This window comes from Austrofundulus limnaeus, unplaced genomic scaffold (genome assembly GCF_001266775.1).
Source record: "Austrofundulus limnaeus strain Quisiro unplaced genomic scaffold, Austrofundulus_limnaeus-1.0 Scaffold4, whole genome shotgun sequence".
Lineage (NCBI taxonomy): Eukaryota > Metazoa > Chordata > Actinopteri > Cyprinodontiformes > Rivulidae > Austrofundulus > Austrofundulus limnaeus.
This window is the reverse complement of record NW_013952406.1, coordinates 4,995,777-5,012,236: the sequence shown is the minus strand read 5'-3', so window position 1 is coordinate 5,012,236 and position 16,460 is coordinate 4,995,777. Positions and strand designations below refer to the sequence as shown.

At 38.2% G+C, this 16,460-nt stretch overlaps 1 protein-coding gene across 3 annotated transcripts in view; it reads left to right on the top strand.

The window, feature by feature from the left end:
• Window positions 1–16,460, top strand: part of olfm2a (olfactomedin 2a) — a 58,723-nt gene that overhangs the window by 33,781 nt on the left and 8,482 nt on the right. For all 3 annotated transcript variants that reach the window (XM_014024572.1, XM_014024583.1, XM_014024575.1), the window contains one exon: window positions 11,131–11,280. In XM_014024572.1, coding sequence (XP_013880026.1) covers window positions 11,131–11,280 — 150 coding nt within the window. The remainder of the gene's footprint in view (window positions 1–11,130; window positions 11,281–16,460) is intronic.

Here is a 16,460-nt window from a genome sequence, read left to right as displayed (position 1 = left end):
ACAGCTAAAGTTTACTTGAAGTAGTGCTACTCTTTTCTTTTTATGGAATTTGTTATTTTGTAATTATGTTTTTGTCTGTATTAAAATTTATTTATACACTAGAATTTGTCTAGAATTTGTCTGTTTTTTTGTCATTCTGACACCATCATTTTTAAATATCATTTACTCTGTACTCAAGTAGTATCTATACAAAATACTTCTTTACTCATACCTGATTAATTTCTTGAACAGCTAAAGTTTACTTGAAGTAGTGCTACTCTTACTTGAGTACATCTTTTGGGTACTCCACCCACCGCTGGCTGTATAAGAGGAAATATCACAAACGTTTATTATACAGACTATGCCTGTATAATAATAAAAAAATATTCATTTATCTATCTATTTGATCCATAGAAAGGGCTTCAATTGCAGGAAATAGCAATACTGTAAGTGATGTCTAAAAGYCTTTCTGTGACTTACTGAAGCTCTAAAGCTGTGAAGGTTCAGACACATAAATGCTCTACTTTGGAGAAGTTGGGCTTCTCTTTTAGGCTTTCAGGACATTTTCAGAACAGTTTGTTGAACTCATCAAAGGCCTCACATCTGGTTACTGAAATCAGTGTCAACAGTTTATAACACATTTGTCATTTGACTCTAACACGTGCTCCGAGCAGGAAAAGAGTGTGAATGATTTTTTCGTGTGGAAAAAAAAAAGAATAATGACTAATTTCCTTAATGAAATACAGTCATGTTCAGGTTTTGGTTGCCAGAAATTTTTATACAATTTCTGTGTAATCAAACACGTTAGAAACTTTAAAGAAATCATTTCAAAAACAACTTTGTCACCTTTTCCTCAACTCAAACAGGGAAAAACACACACAAGCCCTCCTTCAGCTTGATTTTCATGTTATTCTCTGCAATAAGAGTCTCTGATTTTCTAYCTTTTGTCACAACTGGAATAGGATAGATGTTCAGAACGTCACAAAAGATTGAGGGGAAAAAGACCCATTATTATTTGACAAGTGCTCACTTTAAAGACAGACAAAGGTGCAAAACAGCAAACACTATGTTTATAAAAAGTTTAATCCACAAGCTTCAGTTACAAGATAATCATTTGTAAAAAGAGTTTTTTTAGAAATGCAATAGATCTGTGTGTCAAACACACACTCACAGTAAAAGCCAGTGAAGGTTCTGRCATGCTGTGAGCCAGCTTTGCTGTGTTTAATAACTGTCAGTATTTGTAAGTTGGAGTTTTCTTCCTGCACAGAGGARCAAGTACTGTTGCCCTGCAGCAGAAGGTTTTCAGGTTCAGCTCCAGTCTGGAGCTTTTCTCCATGGAGTTTGCATGTTCTCTCCATGTGTGCTCCTGTTTTCTTCTGTAGGACAAAAACGGCACTTTAGATTTAAAAGCTATCCTAAATTATCCCTAGGTGTGAGTGTGCATGTTTTTGCTACGTCGTGGGAACCTTTTTCCAGAAAAAGGCTGCCTCGTAGGGACCGAATGTGCATCGTGGGGACAAAAGCCCGGTCCCCACAGGTACAGATGCCAATTTCATGTGGGGGTTTCTTTTTAGGACCATGGTGTGAACTGAGTTAGGTTTAGGGTCAGGTAGGTACCTGTGAGGTTAGTTTTAGGGTGGATGGTCAGGGTTTGGCTATAGAAAATGAATGGAAGTCAATGTAATGTCCCCATATGTTTAGGTGGATACGTTTGTGTGTGTATTTGTTTTTATTACAGAGTGAGGACCATTTGTGCCATAGTTACTATCAAAGTGAGGTCTTTGATGTAAAGTGAGGACCTCTTCAATGCCCTCACTTTGTTTGCAGCTCTGCTGTRCTTTACTAGTTAGGTTTAGARGTATGGTGTGAACTAAGTTCTGGTTCAGGTTAGTGTTAACTATAGACTGGTAATGGTTACTTTTAGGGGAAATGTCTGGGTTAGGCATAAATACAGTTACAAAAATGAATGGAAGTCAATATAATGTCCTCAGTTTGATGCAAATACAAGGATAAGTGTGTGTGTGTGTCTCCTCTGTTCATGTGTGAGTAGCCCAGTGATGGACTAGTGAAATATTCAGRGATTTACCTTGCCTCTTGCCCAATGATCACTGAGGACAGAAACCAAATTCCTGCAACACTGAACAGAAAAAAAGCAAGTAGTATATGGATGTTCCTGTACAATACATAAAATATTGTGCAATCATTTTCCCCCTTTTTGCTTATAATTCTGCTTAAATTTGAGTCTTGCAGACATCTGTAATGACAATAATAAATGTCAGCTTTCCAATGATAAAAATGTCTTCTCCAACACMGTCAGCAAATTCAAGTCTGGGATTACTGGTGCATTAGTTCTGGGATGTAATTTAGTGTTGGGCTCAGATTAATATAACTAAGCACAAACGTGCTGTGATTCCATCACCATAATATTGCTTTGAAAATAAAAAAAGCAAAACCGTATTTTTTGTGAATATGCAAACACTTGAATAAAAAAAATCAAAAACTCTAAGGCAGAAGATTGGCTAAGGGAATCCACTATGCAAAAGAAAGAATTCAACAAATAATGTCATTTCACAGAGTCTGACTGAGGCCTGTGYCCAACATGACGCTGGACTATAAACTTTATCACACTCACTATTAAGCAGGTTGTTGACAGACTGATCCTTAGCTAGATCTAGAATTAAACAGCAATTGATTTTTTTTATTTTATGCACTTTGCTTTTATGTTTATCGTCCTGCTTTCAAGCACATTTTATTTGAGTACGTGGCCCTGACAGGTGTCCGTTTATGTCTGGTCAATGAGAGGCAGAGCCAGATCACCATGAAAGTCAAGCTGTAATCATATAATTCGAAAYGGTTTAGACACAGTAACTAGTCATGTCAAAGCTCTTACAAAGTAAACAAGAGAATCAAACCTTTGACGTACTGTAGATTGTCATAATAAAAGTTAAAGCACTTCAGACACATCACTATGACCCAGATTTGCACCTTTGAGGCACCGGTTGTGTTTTAACAGTTCCAGACAGTGTTTTAGCACACAAGCCACTCAACCATTCACTCCTCCTTTTTAGTAAAAGACACCATAAAGCTGTCTTGTTCCCGTGTAACACCAGAATAAATGCCAAATGTTTTTCACGAGGACACCTGGTATGGTGCCGTTCAGTAACAGCGGGAAGTTACACCGGCTCACTCGAGTGTCRAGTTCTCTACTTTTACAACTTTACTGTCTTTTTTTTTAAAGTTGATAAACAGTTTGTGTGACTCTAAAAGTCATGCTCAGGTGTAATCTGGGTGAAAACATGCCAGGTGCAGCTGGCGACGGAGCAGAACACCATTCAGAGCGATAGAGTGGGAGAAAACCTAAATGCAGGCAGAAAAGCCAAGCAACAAAAACAAGGGGGGGCATGATGAGTTTATGAGTCATRTTATTGACTGGCATCCGTGCTGCGCTGATTGTGGTCATCAGTTTTCCTTAGAAGCTGRGGAGACTAAAGACTTTACTGAGGGGCTTCATTGAGTTTTATTTTGAAGGCTTGGCAGCTGGCTCGTGCTGGCTGACGGGTTGTTTGCTTGAAGGGGGAGGCTGTGTATTTGCATGTTTATTTGTATAAAGTCACTTCAGCAATAATTCAGCAACGAGCAGCAAATTTGAGGAACGAGGTCTGATACTTTTGGCCACGACGTTAACACGTGGCAGAGACGGATGAGTTTGCTTTGCTGTCGACACGTACCCAGAGAGGTTAATGCTTCTCACATTTATTCAAAGTGAAAGACATGAAAGCTGCGAGACATGAATAAAGAAACTGGCATCAAAAGATTAAAAAAATGAAAGAATAAGTCAGATTACATACTTACATCTTCACTTGTTATTCCAGCTTTCAAACAGTCCTCTCAATGCTCTCTAAATCCCATCACTTTTCTCTTTCTATTTATTTTTTTCTGTAATAGCGCGTCAGTCCTCTTGTTCTAATCGAGTCCCTCCTTTGTGCTGCTGCAGTYTCTCCAATGTGATGCATTCAGTGTCCCTCTGCCATGTCTCAGAACTTGTGCCTGGTTATACGCTACGATTTGCTTCTTCTGCCGAGTGCTTATGAAAGTTATAATAGACTTCCCGTCATGCTCATAAAGTAAGGATCTGCAGATTTATGATCTCATTTAACTCAGGCTTTGCAGCAGCCAGCTCTAGGGTTGGTCTAATGAAATGCCAAAGAAAGTCCATATTGCAAGTCGACACTTACACCACCGGCTTGAATGTCTAATTAGATCATTTCTGTGAACTTTGGTAATCGGTTAAAAATTWWAAAAAAGAAAAGGATTTTGTGTTTCTGCCAAAAATAACTTGTCAGGTGGTGACACAAGCGGTAGTTTTAGTGACACTTTCCTCCTAAATTATGCAAATAAGCTAATTGAATATGTGAAACATCTCTTTATCTGTAGCCTTTAGGTGGCAGAGAGAAATATTGTTGCATCCTCTCAGCTAGAATTCACTTTAAATTGTCACTCAGCATTCAAACAATGCAACGTTTGAATTAAACTGGCAGAAATAAGAGCCCTTTCACTAAGCTCTGTCAGCCTTTTTCCAAACCACAGCTTCTCCTTTTCTGCCCATGAGTGTATCAAGTAACTCCTGCTTTACTCAGCTTTCTCTTGAGAGAATGAACGCTTGTGGTGCCAGCAGCTGATGGGGGGAGGCAGGGAGGGCTTCATATGCCCAGACCGCTAATGTGAAGTCCTGCAGGGAACCCCAACAGGGGCGAGCCAGAAATCCTTAAGAGTAATTTTAATTTCGGCGAGCAAGCCAAATTGATCTTGTCCTCTGTGGTTTCATGTTGTTTTCATTGCAGCTGTCTTCTTTAATGGCCTTTTGCACAGCAGCATTGATACGACTTTCAGATCTGCTGCTTAGATATTCTGTGTCATCCCTCACATCTAATGGCAGAATTTCTGGGACAGTGAACTGACTTCCTCTCTGCTGAAACTGCTTTCTGTGTCTTGGACGAGATGATTATCCATCAGACATGATACAATGCATAGTTTGCAAACATTGTTCGCGCTTCAGTTCACGCTGCATTTCAGAATATAGGTTTGGTAACAAAAAAATATATTATTGTATTGTGTTGTATTGAAGCATTTTGCATAGTCGTTTTATTCATTTCATTTAAAACCAAAAAGTTTGTACACATTAAAAACAAAAGATATACACAACATATAAACACAACAAAAAAATATACAAATCAAATTGAAATGAAAGGAGGCAGAAAGAAGAAAAAATTCTTTGGCTGTGGTTTGTTTGAAACTTCTAAATAAGTAAATGCCATTCAACAGCTTGTTGTTTTATTTAAATAAACGAGTATGGATTCAATGATAAAAAAAAAATCCAGGGTAGTACCTCATTTAAGTACTCTGTATGTTACCTCTTAAACCCCATTAAAGGAGACATATTTTCTAAATCCTTCGTTTCTACATTTAAATCGTTCAGATGGAGTCTATATAACTGCACTGTTTTGGTCTGAATTCCTCCTTATTGTAACTCCACAGGTCCCTCTTTCACCCCTTTTCTGAGGTGTGTCTCAGATCAATTCGTTTTGAGGCTGTCTCTTTAAATGCAAATGAGGTGCTTTAAACTCCGCCCCCTCAGCTTTCAGAACGCTCCATTATTCATTGTAGCTCACGACTCTATAGAGGTGTGACATTCACAAACGATCTGAATCTTTTGAATGGCTCCTTACAGCAATCTATAGAAACCGAGTTGAGGGTAGTACAGTCATTAGCATTTGTTTATTATTATTAATATTCCTCGTAATCTTAATTTTTTTGTCCTTAACCACAGAGAAAATCACTCCCGCTTGTCTTTTTTCACAGAAAACAGTCTGAGCAGTGGACTACAAAAATTCAGGAGGAAATGGGGAGGGCTTTCCACTTGAATAAACACATGGTTCCACCCATTTGATGATGTCATCACATACGCCATACCTAATGGAGCGTTTCCTCATGTGATGACGTAAATCGTTCAAAATCGAATGACTCTTTTGAATGGCTTTATGAAACAAATGGCTTTTCAAGATTCAGATCCCTTCAAATAACCTTTTATCACATATAGTGATGCAGAAATGTTTTTATTTACATATTAATCAAAATATGTCAGCAATGGCCTCTGACCCAGAGCTAGAGGAGAAAGAAGATGACCAAATTGTAGTTGATATATCTGGACCTTACTTGGCAAAAACTGTGACACAATAGTTCAGAAAATCTTTTAGAAAAAATATTGAAAACTGAACGGGTTGAAAAATATGACCCAAACAGAATATAAAGATATTATCTATGCAGCAGAATGAGAGACTAAATTCTAATGGCTGTACTTCTAGACTCAAAGTACACAACAAAAAGCCTTTAACTGTTTAAAAAGTGGATTTTGTCTGATATTTCTCCTGTAAGTATCCTGGATGTTACCAGTCTGCATTATATATTGCTACCAACATCTAATTTCTTTGTACTTAGAGAGATTGCCTATTTATAATATTTGTGTGGAGATCTATTTAGATACAAAGCACATTTACATTTCAGAATTGCCTCCTCCATCCTGCTTTCCAACTGCCACTGTAAAGAGAATGGGGAAGTTAGAGCAGAATGGATAGGTGGGTGGTAATGAAATTGGAAGTGATTCAAATAAGCTCTTAATTTCAGCCCAGCGTTCATGAAAAATTAATGAAGAGAGGAGACGATATGTTGCTTTGAAACCTCCCCGACTTCGGAGGAGCCCAGCGTTGTTTCAATACATTGGCAAGTGACAACAGTATAATAATAAATCTGACATGCCTGCCTTTATTAAAATATTAATCGTTCTTTTTTTTTTTTTTTGCATTTTCTTTGTACAAAATAGATATGTAATGAAACATTCAAAAGGAAAGCCAATGTGACTCAAACTTCCTTTGAGGTTCACAGCCATATGAAAAAATTATGCACACTTCTGCATTCATTCACAGGGTTCTTTTTAAAGTAAAATGAATATCTGGTGTGTAGGCATACTACCCCCACATATATGGATAAAGATTGTTTTATTGAGGGCTTCACGTCCGCAGAACGACTGACTTCTTTGGTTTCTGCAGGTTGAGTTGGGCTAACTCCCACCTGTAAAGACTGCAGGATACCTTCAGTAAAGAGAGGCCATTGTGTTTACTGTGCCACGCAATCCGTCGCATTTCACACATGAACAAGATTCCAGCAGACATAAAGTTATGCAATTAATTTTGTTTCATGAGTATTTGTGTTTTGTATAACGGAACTTGTAACTTGTAAAATGATTTGAAACTTGTGTGTACTTGTGATGTGTAACAGTGAACTTGTGATTTGTAATTGTGAACTTGTGATTTGTAACCATGAACTTGTAATTGTAATTTTTTTAATCTTTTACACATACAAAATAGCAGTTGCACCTCTTCAGATTGTTAAATGCAACTTCACAAATACAGTACACAGTTACAAATGTCAAATCCTTTATGTTAAGTTATGTTATACAAAACACAAATAACAAAGAAACATGTTCAGCTTCATATAAAGTCCTGCGGTGGAAAGCGTTACAACAATGGGAATTTTAAAAAAAATCTCCCATTGTAGCTTTTTTTTAATGTCACCTTAGAACATGCATGAATCACTAAAAACAGGAGTGAATGCAAGGCTGCATTCCTGCAGGGTTTTTTTTTATAGGTGACAATAAATATATTAAAAAAACTGTAACAGAACATTCTATTGCAGTTTGTATAATTTTGTGCTAACATTTCAGTATCTTGCTGCAAAACTTACTACCATTATAATACTTTTATAGATACTGAGTTAATCAACACAGAGCAAACAGGTTACAAAAAATGTTCTAAAATTATGCCATTAATTTTTGAGCTGTATCTGTGTCAACAAAATATCTCACAATAGCTGATACATTTTAAAGAAACCCTCAGAAAATAATTATTACATATACCCGGGGTTCCCCAACTTTTTCATGCCATGACCCCTCATGACCCCTCAAACAGCATTAACTTTTGTCAGGGGACCACCCTTGCAAATCCACAAAAAAATGTTACAAAATATGTTTAAAAAAAGTCAACTTCTGTTTTTTGTCCCATTTTCTCACTATTCAACAGTTATTACGTTGTTTAGCATAGGAATTTTATTAACTAACATGTTTATACACTATTAAATCCCCACTGGCAAAACAAATTTTCAACAAAATGCTGACAATAAAAACATTTCGTTATATTAATATAAATTATGTTTTAAACTAGATACCGCATATAGCATATATGACCCTTAGGGTGGGCCTGAAAGACAGCACTTCATCTGAACTAAAGAATAAAAAGAGTCTGAAGCTCCTAGGTTGAATAGTTTTTGAGTTATAAGCATTTTTGTATGTCCAGACACCCTCGTTTCAGATGGAGCCCCCTCCTCAGATATGGGGTCTATCAGTGTAAAACAGACATCTATACTCCTGCCAAATTTTATGTTGATCGGTGCAACCGTTTCTGTGATACATTTGACCAAAAATCACTGAAAGAAAGTGAACAGTACAAAAACTATATGACCCCTGAAAAACAGATAAGATTTTATGATAATGGTTAAATTTTTTTTTTATTTGCCTCCAGTATTCTGAGCCCTAGTGTCTCCTGGCAGCTCCCATTTTGAAAAACACTAAGATATACAACTCATAAACATTTGTAGTCAAATCAATTCAAGATGGCAGCCATACCTAATCATCCTTACAACACAAAAAGATTATAACGCAATCAGTTTCACAGACATTGAGCTATAATTTGGTGTGTCTATGGCTGAGAGCAATCCTCCACATGTGCACACATCTTACATGTTTCACAAGAGACCGTGTATAATGCAATTTACAAAGGCTGACCCATCTTAAATGTGTTTTTCTGCTTTGAAATCCCGTCATACCAAAGTTATTTTAATGTAATCTTTGAACTAGGACTTAAAATTAATTCAAAAGATACGCCAAGTTTGACAAAAATGCCTTTGAAATCAATAATGTGGTACAAAAACATCATGCCATTAGTTGTCTCTGTATGATTATCTGAGCAAGCCTTCCTTAAACGTTACAGTCCTGTTTGACTCAGACCTTTAGAAAGTTAAATGTGTCCATCATGTTGGTCCCATGGAACAGGTGTTTACCACAGTTTTTATTTTCAGGTTTTTTTTAGATGGAACAAATACGGTGAAAAAAACTCATGTGCCACAAAAAATCAGAAATCGTTTCATTGAGTGTGTTGTGTTTAGGAAATCAGATATCTGAAACAGAAGTTTGCACTAGTCTCAAGGCCACAGCAGAACAAAGAAAGACCGTCAGACACAGTTAAAATAATCCACAGAAGATTTCGCTGCAGGAGTCTCCTTCTTTTGTCGTGTTTGTTCTTTGCTATGGCTCCTGTGGATCGACTCACTTCACAAAAAAGTTGTCTGTTGCTTGGTAGCCACAGAAGAAGGGAAAATAATGATTTAAAAAAAGATGGAACTGGTGGCTAAATGTCTGTGAAAGTCACTGGATGCTCTGGAACATTAACTCACCGGTGTGCATCAAAATTTTAAAATCTGCAAGAATTCTGTGCATCAAAAGTTTTACAGCGAGTCATAAACTCAGTAAGAAGACATTTAGTTACTCTGAATTATTCCTAATGTAATACTGTGTGAACAGAATATTACTCCTTACTTAGTTTAATTAAATCTAGAGGCATTTATTTGAAAATGTCAGGGGTCTACTTAATATGCATTGAATACAGTGCGTGTTGAATATAATGAAGGAAATAAAAAATGAACAGAATTACATGTTCAGTGCCATTGCTATGGTTGGTACGGGACATCAGCGTAATTTAAAAATCCGCAGTCTATTTGCCACAGTTGAATTTAGAGTGCAGCAGATTTAAAATTTCACAGTAAAGGGGGACGAGGAGGACCGGGGGGGAGCAGAAGGAGTAGACAGAGGGGGGCGGAGTACCAGGGGATCGGCAGGAGTGACAGGATGTGGCTGTGAGCACACTGGCTCGCAGGGTGGTTGCTATTTTACACTCCAATCACACAAGCCCACTGTTCCCCGTGACATTTTAATCTGATCCCCCAACTCAGGGAGACGACAGCCAGCAGAACGCTGCTTAAAGAGAAGGAAAACAGCAGCACAAAGCAGAGCCACAGTTTAGTTTTTCCCTTTTATAAAACCCCTCATTTGAATGGTTCTTTAATTTCTGCATTAAAAAACTTATTGAGTTATGTTAAACCTATTGATTTTTTTTCTCATTATATTCTTAATATGTAGACTGTGTTGTGAATGAGTGCTTTCGCTGTGTACTGTATGTGGTACAGCAGACTCGCAGCACTACTTTTGATTGGATTAGTCAGAGAGACATCCATCCTTTTAGCCTCAGCTCTCCCTCATTGGTGAGGGGCCACATTATCGATCCTGAACAGCTCCATTTCCTTTCTCTGTCCAAACTTATTAGAAGCTTAGCCTTTACACAGCTCAGCTCCCTCCTCCTTCTTCTTCTTCTTCTCGTTAAAACGTTCAATTCTTTTCCATTTATCTCCGTCTTTCGCTATCTTCTAAAGGGTTCTTGCTCTATGACTGATGTTTTGTTGTTTTTCTTATCCCATTGTGTGTTTTCCAGCATGTGCTTGTGTTATCTTGATCTAAATGTGTATCTGTTTTCTCCCTCTTATCTTCTGTCAAACTCCTCGTTGCCCCCAGCTCTGTCTTCTAGTGTCTTAATGCCTCCTCTGTCAATCTGAGCTCACTTGTTCCTCCCTGCTCTCCGATTAAGACTAACATTAGACTCTAAATGACTTTGAGTTTGTTTGGTTGGATAAGGTGTCTAATTTCCTTTGAGAAAGTTACTTTTACTGTTGATTTTCAGAAGGAAAAAAATCCAGGGGGAAGGYGACATCATTTCTTGGCGACAGATTGAGCACAACTAAAATCAATACGGAACATACCTAACATTTTCTGCAACCTTTTAAAGTATTGAATGAATTTATTAATTTTTTTTAGTTTTCAGGTTGCTGTTGCTTGAGAATAAAGCATCTTGTCTGATCTTTGTGCATTTTGTAATGCCAGCAGAAAAAGAAACCATTTTTTATTTTTATTTTTTCCCCTCTGTGTCTCTGCAGGCTCTTTACCCCAGCCCGGAGGAAGGCTGGCAGATCTACAGCTCGGCACAAGACGCAGATGGGAAGTGTATCTGTACCGTGGTCGCACCGGCCCAGAACATGTGTAACCGCGACCCACGCAGCAGGCAGCTCCGCCAGCTCATGGAAAAGGTGACAGCTGTCAATAACACGCTCCCTCCGAGACCCAACTGTTACCCACACACAAACACGCAAACACAAAGCGCCACTGTGCACTTGTGTCTGGCACCGTCTGTCACATGCAGGCTGCCGAACTAAACCTTATAACTCATCAAACGTGGCTTTATTTGCAAAGAAATTAGCTTCGGAGAGTTTCTGAGAGTGAGAGAATGACAAATTGTTGAGATGTTTCTCAAATCAAACCTATGAAAAATAAATCCATAAAATGAAATTCAAGATTTTTTTTACTTTTTTTCCCCAAATAAACTTGCATTACTTAGATGAATGCAAATCATCTTTCAGATTTYATGCCAAAGCTTTAAACTAAAATCATCTTATGTGAGAAATGGCCAAGTTAAAGCTATTTTGACCAATCCATTACAAAAAGAACATTATGCGTTATTTATCTTATGTGATTTAGCTTATTCTATTTGCTCTTGGAGTATGTGTCATAAAAGACATTCAGATACTACCACCATACAACAGTAAAACTGAGTAAATTATAAATATTCTTGTGTTTTCTGAGGTCAGTTGGCTGCGGTGGCCTTTTTGAGCTTTACATAGGCTCAGTTCTAAACCACGCATCCAGCCACATCAGCGTGTCTTCAAACATTAAATCACAGAACTCTTAGAAACACTGTGAAACACTTTAAAACTGATTAATCAGATATGATTCACGGAGCAATAGAAGCTGTGGTTTTCATCCACTCATCTCAATAAAAGCAAAGCTGCTTGTGCTCGGTAATCAAAGCATGGTGAAACCAAAAAAGGTCCATGAGGCAAAGTGAAAGCAGAGCGGCAGAAAAGAGGGGAGGGCKCTGACGCTGAAATGGTCCTGTGAGGAAAAAAGGAGATGCTGAATGTGCTCCAAGGCCCCAACGGATCAATCAGACACCTGAGTTCACGTGCTGAATTTGTTCTTGCTGGAATATGCCGGCTGATCTCCGTCGGAGGATGTTTTCAGCACGTTTATACAAATAAAATCCACAAACACTTCACAAGAGGCATATTCAAACAGAAAATTACACATCCTGGCACCGAAACAAACTGATTCAACAAACCAAGCTTGTCTCAGAGCAACTGGTTAAAAGGGGGCAGATCATGAAAAATCCACTTTTTTAGCCTTTAAAGGGGCTAAAAAATGCAAAAATCAACTTTTTTGAGTTTTATATCATGTTATAATGTTATACTCTCATAAAAAACATGTCCAAAGCCTTGCTTTGACTCATTCATGCATGTTTGAGAAATCCTGCAGCGTTTTTAGGAAGCCRTGCTGAGGAGCAAAATGACAGGTGGGGACCAGAAACGCCCCTGGGACATGTCTTTAAGCCGAACTTCCTCATGGCAGAGCGCAACCCCTCCCCACACACCCCGCCCATGGCTCCTGCAGGCTTTCGGGTGAAAGTGAAAGTGAAATCTAACTGTCTGCTGAGCTCTCAACATTAGTTCTCACTCAGTGATGCTCTTTTCAGATTAAAAATACCTGTGAGGAAATGTATTTTCAGATGCCAAGTAAACTGCATCATTGCGCACGTGCAACACCCCCACCCCCCACCCCCACGAGCCCCCACGTGCAAACATAAGATCTATCTCATTTTCTAAACTATTGCTTCATAGAATTTGCAACAGAACTTGGAAATAAAATAGAAATAAGATCAACTACAATTCGGTGGTCTTCATTCTCCTTTTGCTCCAACATGTAATGCTGGACGGACGAGTCTTCTGTTGTTGGCGTATTTTATTTAATTCATGCGCTGCATGATAGTCGTAAACCCCCTCTCACCAACTGGAGTGGACCACTCTGGAAGCTGAAGTGGGTTGAGGTGTGAAGCACCTTGTTTAGATTTAAAGAGACAGCCTCAAAACGAGTTGATCTGAGGCACACCTCAGAAAAGGGGTGAAAGAGGGGCGTGTGGAGTTACAATAATGAGAAATTCAGACCACAGAATTACAGTTTCACTTTACATCAACCCCAGCTAAATGATTTAAATGTAGGATGTGTCGACTTTAAAATTAGGGGATTTTTTTTCATCTTTTCGGAGCAGGAGAAAGAAAAACTTTGATTTATTGACAGAATTTTCTTGGTGATATAAGTTATCACTCATGGCACCTTTTTTTCCAGAGATTTTTCTTGACATTTTATTCAAAAGGAAAAGAACATTTGTTAAGCCAATTAGAAAAGTAACTTGGTCTGTTATGAATATCAGAAGACACCAGCAATATTTACTGATAGAGACTTCACAATGTGCAGTTTAACAATGTCTTTCAAAAACAAGATTAGAAAACTCTTTGCAGTTGTATTATTTATTGTACAGTTAGTGTTTCTGCAGCTGAGTCCTCTATGAGCGTCTTTCTTGGTGCTGTCTAATACAGCAGTCCACAGCAGGCTTAATGAGAACACCTGGGGTCAGGACCGTTTGAGCTGCACCCCAAGTGAAGATCACAAATTAAAAAACAGTACGTGCATCTGTGTGTGCAAATATCAGAGAAAATGCCCACAGTGACATCCTCATTTGAACCCGGCGCATGAGTGGGGGAATTGTTTGAGACCAGATGCACAAAAGTTCTCCCTGACACAAGGAGCCAAGGGTACATTAACAATGTCAAAACTGCCCTGTGTTCAAAGAATGTAAAGTAGCCTCGCGCAAAATCTCTATTCAAGCTGTCTGATAAAGAGCTGACCCTGAAGGATGGCACCATGAAAAACACTCACAGCAGACTTCTGAACATCTCACCTCCTTTTGACCTTCCCATCTGGCTGACTGAATTGAGATTAGACAAAAAAAAAATGTGGCCTCGGTCAGAAACACAAACAAGCATGCATGATGCAGAATGAGTCATCTTACCGAGCATGAAGCAGGCACACCTGTGAAGAACTGGAAATCTGCAAAGAGGATTCCTGAGTGCCTCCGTTCAGCAAATGGACAGTACGATTGTTCATACTCTGCTGGAACATTTTATTCTTAAAGCTGTTCAACTTAAAACAAAATAAAGTTTTAATGGCTGGTTCCCTGGTGAGCTCAGGACGCACGTGGGAGAGGATCTGGGTGTAGAAAACTGCAGGACGGACAAGAAGCGATGGAGTGGGCTGTCAGGGACTCAGGCAAGCAAAGCATTTGGTGCACAACAGGCTATACGCCAAACTCTGACCTTTGAATGCTGCATCCATTTGGTTTGTTCTTCAGTATATCTCTTGAGTGCCTGAAGTTTCAGTGGTGCATGTCGGCGTGGGCGTGCATCTGTTCACGTGGGTAGCTGGACATATGCACATGTACACGACAGCCCTGCAGCATTTGTCAGTGTTTTGGATGATTCCTTAGCCAGATCCAGATCTGTGCAATGTGCAGGAGATGAGAGGGTGTGCGAAGCATTCGGCTGATAGTGGGCTGTCAAAGTGTGAACCAGTTTAGTACTTTGCAAAAGTTAAACATAGTGCAAAACTGAACCCACTGAGAACAKAAATTCAATAAACGCCCACTTAACTGTATATTTACTTCTGTATGAGGTTTATTCTGTTCTGTATTGAATTTTACCTGTTAATTTTTGCTTAATATTGTTGAGCTATTGACAATCTTTTCATAGCTCTGGAACATTTATATATAAATCTCCAAAACTGAACCCGTTGAACCTGCACTCCTTTTTAGGTAAACAGAGATAAGAACATGCAGAGAGCAGATACATATAAACGAGTTCTGAAGGAGTGACTTTATGCAGCATAAACCAGCGACTACAACCCCAATTTCAATGAATCAGGGACGTTGAGTAAAACATACATAAAAACAGAATACAATAATTTGTCTTTTTCAACTTTTATTCAGTTTAATACACTACAACTATAAGCTAGTTAATGTTCAAACAGATAAACCTTTTTTTAATGTTCACTTATTTTGAATTTGATGCCTGCAACACATTCTAAAAAAAGGCTGGGCTGAGTTACATCATCTTTCATTCCAACAACACTCAATAAGCATAAATGAGGACACAACTGTTTAAGCTTTGTAGATGGAATTCTTTCCTATTCTTGCTTGATGTTCARCTTCAGTTGCTCAACAGTTCAGKGTCTCTGTTGTGTTTTGCATTTCATAATGCACCACACGTTCAGTGGGAAACAGGACTGCAGGCAGGCCAGTCCAAGCTACGCTGTTGGAACACGTACAGAATGTGGTTTGGCGTCGTCTTGCTGAAATAAGCGGGGACGTCCCTGAAAAAGTCGTGGCTTGGTTGGAAGCATATGTTGCTCCAAACCCTGTATGTTCCTTACAGCATCCATTTATCCATGCCGTGGACACAAATACACCCCCATACCATCAGAGAGGCTGGCTTTTGAACATTGCGCTGACAACAATCCGGACAGTCCTTGTCCTCTTTGGCCGGGAGGACACCATGTCCATGATTCCTGTAAGAACCTTGTCCACCAGGGTTTCTACACCTTCTCAATTACTGAGGAAACACGAGTTCTTTTATGAAAGACAATACCTCTCAGAACGGAAGAGGAAAAAAAGATAATAATTTGTAGTTCCAGTCCAGTTCAATTTTCTAAAATAAAGTTATTTATTTACAGTTTTTTAAACTTTGACACAGCTACAAATAGACCAAAGGTCAATGAATGCTCACAAGAATCACTTTAACTGAATTAAATCTAAGAAAAATTTTCTATGATTAAACACAAACATTTCAGTAATTATACTTCAAAATATAACTCACTGAAGTTATAACTCAACAATCCACTTTGATTAAATGGAATAACAAAAAGAAAAATACTTAATCACTTCACTGTAAGGACAAAAGTTGATTAAACAAGCATTTGTGTAAAACATGTAAAGGGATATTTCAACCATTTTCTCATGGTGTGTATTTTCTTTTTTCTGAAAATAGATGCAAAGATTAACTCAGTAAACAACTTTGATTTATAAAATGATGATAACTTGTAGTTAAAAGCAAACATAAATCAAAAACATGAAGAATATTATTATTCTGTTTTTTAAAGAAAAGAAAAGAAATCTTTTAAGAAAGGATTTTTTTTCTTTTAAAAAAACAAAGTCAAAGACAAGTGGAAATGTTTATTTCACCTTTGGGGAACCCCTACATTCCCAAAAACAAATTGAAATGTGGACTTGTCAGACCAACTTTTCCACTTTGAGTCAGTCCAGATG